General features: G+C 35.9%; 1 protein-coding gene across 4 annotated transcripts in view; it reads right to left on the bottom strand.

Annotated features, from left to right (window-relative positions):
- Positions 1–1,331: 1,331 nt before the first annotated feature.
- Positions 1,332–6,000, bottom strand: part of LOC126354624 (CCR4-NOT transcription complex subunit 7) — a 110,162-nt gene continuing 105,493 nt past the window's right edge. For all 4 annotated transcript variants that reach the window (XM_050004391.1, XM_050004388.1, XM_050004389.1 and 1 more), the window contains one exon: positions 1,332–2,716. In XM_050004391.1, coding sequence (XP_049860348.1) covers positions 2,591–2,716 — 126 coding nt within the window. In that variant the 3' untranslated portion in view covers positions 1,332–2,590. The remainder of the gene's footprint in view (positions 2,717–6,000) is intronic.

The raw sequence follows: 6,000 nt of genomic DNA, 5'->3' as shown, positions 1-6,000 counted from the left end.
TCCTCAGTTTGCCACACAAGGGCCGAGTGCACCCCACTTGCCAACAGTGCTCAGTAGACCGGTTGGTCAGGTATTAAAATTCGGCACCATACTTTGCACTAAATCAATACAACAGCATAATTCTGAGTTGAAGTATAACTGTTAACTAAAAAAACTTGATTAAGTATGATCAAGAAAGCTAGAAACAATAAAAATTATAACACAATTAATGTGAGGATGTAATATTCAGCATCAAAATGCAGAGCACACTATCAAACAGCATAGAATTAAATTCCACGCAAACTTTACAATGCGAAGAAAAATGACAAGCTACAAACAGGAGGTCATTAAAAGAACGATTATGCCAACTGGAAGCCAATAATACTGATTTTTCTTCTTTCAGAGATGTAGGTGTAGAATAGACAACTGTAAAAGGTCAAACTCACAGAACATCAATTTAAGTACTATAGAAATTACAAATTGTTTTTACGTTCTCCTAAAAATTCATTGGATATTTACTGTGCTCAAAGTCATAATTTCATCAGAGCATCTACCTTAGACATGTGATATTCCTCAATTCTTTTCCCTGGGAAATTCACTGATCTTTTTCAGTAACTACTATGCCCCTGTCCGCAGCTCGTGGTCTTGCGGTAGCGTTCTCGCTTCCCGAGCACGGGGTCCCGGGTTCGATTCCCGGCGGGGTCAGGGATTTTTCACCTGCCTCGTGATGACTGGGTGTTTGTGTCGTCTTCATCATCATCATCAATCATCCCCATTACGGTCGGAGGAAGGCAATGGCAAACCACCTCCACTAGGACCTTGCCTAGTATGGCGGCGCGGGTCTCCCGCGTCGCTCCCCTACGCTCGGTAAACGGAGTATGGGACTCATCATCATCACTATGCCCCTCCTGGAATGATTATATTGGTATCTCAATCCTCCACCTACCCCTCATCTGATTACACAACAGATCTTAAATTTCATACACAATGGACTAACAAATCAGTCATTACACAATGGCATTAGCTGTTCCTCTTTCTTTCATATCCAGTATTTTGTGAAGTGCAGCTTCCTACTTTTCTGTTCACCACTTACCAGACTCTACGTGGTTCTCAGGAAAGATGCTACTGGAAAAATATTTAAAAATCGTATGAACAGTCCAAGGAAAGAACAGGTTTTGAATTTATAAACTTAAACTGAGGCACAGAGGAATGAGGAATATTTCAACTGCTAACACTAATCAAACATCCCTGATTTCTTATGTTGCAGTATCATGTATTTAGTCAAAAAATACATGTCCATAAAATACTGATCCTTAAAAAAAAGGGTGATGAAAAATAAAATTTTGGACGAGTGACATTATAAGAAAACCAAATTATATATAAAAATGCATTTACAAAGTCTAATAAAGCTGCAAGCAATCACTTAGCAGTGATTCTGACAAAAAGTACATAAACATTAAAACTGCCATGTCCACTAACAGATCAGAGCACCATGAGGCAACGCGCATGACTATAAAAAGCTAATTTCAACTGAATAATTATCAACTAAAACTCAGTTATGTTTTAAAGCTTTATAAATAAATCTCTCTTTCTCTGCACAGATGGATAAAACCAGTGCAAACTGTATCAATAAAAATTTCTGTTTACTTCTTAACTGTGTTTATTTCACATTATTACTTAATTAAAGCATAAATTCACACACCATTATTTCTCTATTATTATTATTTTTTCATCTCGAGTTACTTTAATACACATATAAAATGTAAAGGACATATGTATATATATATAATTTCATTCACTCCCTACAAACATGCTCATTAATAGCTTTCTTCTCTTCATACAGAGCACAGATGTACATGGACACTATGAAACATGGTGAGGTCGAAATAAAGGACAAGGGGAATATAAGGGAAACATTAAAAAAATATCTACAATATATTGATAACTTAACAGCAATGAACTGTTATTTGTCAAATATTTATCTTTCACAAGTTCAAACTCCTCAAAAGTATTTGCACATTTTTTTTTTTATAATTTGTATTTTGTTAAAAAACTTGGATACCAAGTCAAATAAAAATATACATAATCTTGTGAAAGATAAACACTTCCTTATTTCTTGTTAAGAAATAAGAAAGAAGAGGATTGACAGTTACTTTTTAGCTTACTGACATACATTAAACTATATAGCTTCGCTACATCAATTAAGACTTAAATTTTGTTCCGATATTAATATATTCCAGATGTTTGTGTGTAAGTGGTCCTTTTCAGCAGAATATTAAAAAAATGATTTTCACTTTCAGTTTTTGGCTTATGCTCTGCACCAGACACATGTCATTCCTATAAAGAACACGATTCATTCATCATCCACACAGTTGTACTCTAAAGGGTGTTCACAATTGAAACATTTGATTTACAAATTTACAATTTCATTTCTTACATTAATACAGAATGTATACACTATTTTGTCAATTAAGAAATTGTACAAAAGAAAAATTCATAAAAAGGTTTTGTTTCCTTATTTCTTGGGATGTAAGGAATACAGTTGACTGAGCATGAACACAAGCACTATGATGTCGTTCTGGTCTTCAGTGGCTCCTGACAAGCAGATGTATCACGATGAATTGCTATTGTCCCCATTGTCATGATAACTGTTGTTGCCGTTCATAACAAATGATGTTCCAAGGCCATATAGATGCCCACAGTACTTGGCATCATCAATGTTATCTTCAAAGAACATCTGCAAAATGAAAGGCACATTCTATTTATTCTGCATTATGTTGTATTACACCAAAATTTTCTGTTTCAGTTATCAGTGGTATGAACCTTTCACATGTTTCAGTTTTACTGTATAGGTATACTCAATGTATCATGCGCATACTTGCACAATCTAAAATTGATGAAATTCTGTTTACACACATGTCAACTGCATAACACTTCATTATATGACTGCCTACTTCCTGACAACCGTAACAACACCGCAGTCAACAAATCTTCATTAACTGATTTTATAATCCGTCAATAAAAGTTGTAAGTAATCTCTTAATATAATTTAAATAAAGGACAAGACATTACCTATATCTTTACGTATGAAGTTAAACACTGTTTTATTTGTAAATTGTGTAATAACCATAGAAATAAAGATGATGTGGACTCATAATTTATGCTGCTTTATTTCCAAATTATGGTGATGTTCACTGAGATGAACTACAATGCACACTTACTGCTGTCTGGGAAGTGTTTTGACTTTATATTGCACTGTGTTTTCCACTGATTTCAGCAGCCGGTTGATAAGAATAAGATAATGCAGTGCCTCTGATGTTAAGAAGAACAATGTCATGTTCCTTTAGTCATGCATGCATATCCGAAAGAACAGGCACTGCTGAAACTACAGCTGTTACTACACACATGAAATGTGTTCACAGTTGTAAATATGAACGACCATCATCTGTGTAATATATTCAGCTATAATACATTTCACATATTTCATAACAACTGAAGCTGAATCGCTCTTCTTAACAACAAGGCTGAAGCTAAATTATTGTTCTTAACTTCTTAACAATGAGGCACTGCAATAATGTATTCATCCACGAGAACTGGGCAGCAATTTTCAATTAAAATAGTTATCACAAAATGTGCATGTTCAAATACAGATTGTTATGCAGGAACCAAGACACATGGAAGATTGGGTCTCGTCATTGGTCATGCACAGATATCCAAAGTGGTTAAGATGACCACTTGGGTAAAGCGGGAAACCCGAGTTCGAGTCCCAGCCCAGCACAAATTTTCACTGTCATCATTCTGTTACACAGCTGATGGTTCTTCTAACTCACAACTGCAAATACATTTCATGGATATGAATACATTACAATTAGTGCCATTTTTTGGCTGCTATCAGCACTTTTTCAGCTGCTTTGTCATAGTCTTAAGTATCTCCACATCATTCTTCCATTGGGACTAGAGCCACATTTTAACACTAAACAGAACTTGTGGGTTAAGGCCAGTAGTTAAGCAATGACTGCATATAGTGTAGATGCAATCTCAAATGATTTCAATTTTTTTTAGTGAACAAAACAGTCTCAATAATGTTTTTACATTTATTGCTAGTTTTGCCCAAATAAGGTCACCTTCAGATTTAAGACTAGAGTGCAGAAAGACTTGATAGTGTAGGAGTTAACTGGTGTGTGTCAAGTTAGAACCACAAGCTCCAGCGAACCCCAATGATAGGACCAGTATTTGTGTACATTTATTTTAAATCTGAATATGTCCTAATATAATATAATTAAGTAGACAAAAAAAAATCCACTCACCATGTGGCAATACGAAAACCACATACATAAGTTAAGGAAATGTGCCAGCTTTTGAAGCCATTGGCTCCTTCCTGTGATGAAATGGTTGGAATGGGAAGAGAAGAAACAGGGGTGAGGGAAAAAGGACGGCAAAGTTTAGGCTGGGAAAGCTTGCACATTTCCTCAACTTTTGCGTGTGGTTTTCCTTTCATTGCTTGCTGAGAAGATTTTCTTATTTAATTATAATATATTTGCGAAAATGGATGTTTTTGTTGTTTGAATAAGTCCTAAGATAGTCCTGTTCATACAATAATAAAACAAGAACACTGCCATCTCCTGCGACAAATTGTTGCCATTCTCTAGTTAACTAACTGTGTAAAAAAGCAAATGAAATCATGTCAGGTCGACAGTTACCTATTATGGGAAAGTAACATTAAAATCAGAGCAGTAATACCAGGTGTTTCATGACCAGATTTGAAATGATTATTGATAACACATCACTTTGCAATTTCCCCACCACAAACAGCACCTGGAAAATGAACCGATTGTTGTGGTGTAGGTTGATGAGCTCGTTCATAACTCATTGTCTGACAATTAGTATGACTTTGTGTAGATCTGTAAGAAGAATGCAATGATCAAGTGGAGCTCATCATTCTAGAGGCATAAGAAGAGATCATGAAGCAGCTGACTACATCTGCAGTCTACTTTAAAATTCAGCAGCTACCATCAGTACGCTACTGCCCATTAAGTCTTGGTTTTGGGAGATGTTGAGAGCTGACCCCTTTTCTGGAAACAATCTCAGAGGCCCTGGTAGATGTTATGCTCCTACAAGACAACTTAAATGATGACAAAAGAATCCTTCATAAATGATACAGAGATAAAAATGAGATAATTAAGCACACTTGTGTTACCTGGAAGAGAGAAGGCTCACTCCAATAGTATACACCGATAGTCTCAATGTCGCATTCACTGAATACAACAAACGAGTTCAAGCACTGAAATCCTTAGAACATGTCGACCTGTGACAGGGCCATCTTGCCAAAACTTTCATGCTTGTTTCCCAAGGAAATCATCCAATAATGGATAATTCACATAAAGACATAAAATTATCACAAGCTTTTGGAATTCTTGGAAGAAGGCTTAAGACAAAAGCTCTCACCCTGCAATGGTTCAGTGTTCAATGAGAAGCACACAACTCCACGAACAAGCTACTCTCGGCTGTCACTCTCAACATTCATTCACACAAGCCTGTACAAAACAATAGACTTCGTGAGTGCTTTTTGAAAAGTAATAACAGTTGGGCACAGGATTACAAGAAACTGAAGACATAGGCAGTCACCTTATTACATGAGGAAATGAAGGGCTTCTTACTCTCTCTCTAAAAAGAATAGTTACGTCAGTTCCTGCAGAAAATAAACTACCTTCATGTTCTAATGTCCTTATTAATCTCAGTTCTGCTACTGTAAACATGGGTCCTTCAGATTTTACTTATCCCAAGATGGCATGTATATATGCAATAAGAACCACAGATGAAATCAAACATACATGCTGGCAACAACTACACCTTCATCAGCAGAGCTGCAACTGAATGTCTAAAATTAAAGTGATTAACACTTGTCAAATGAGTCGAAGCTCTGAGTCCAGTTCTATAAGAAGAAAGTAGTGCAGACATGTGCACTTAAAGCTAGGAAGTGTATAGAGTAACATGTTACTATCCTTATTTCTGAAATCTTAC

The sequence above is a fragment of the Schistocerca gregaria genome, chromosome 3, assembly GCF_023897955.1.
Source record: "Schistocerca gregaria isolate iqSchGreg1 chromosome 3, iqSchGreg1.2, whole genome shotgun sequence".
NCBI lineage: Eukaryota > Metazoa > Arthropoda > Insecta > Orthoptera > Acrididae > Schistocerca > Schistocerca gregaria.
Note: the sequence above shows the minus strand (reverse complement) of the source record. Positions and strands in the feature narration are given on the sequence as shown.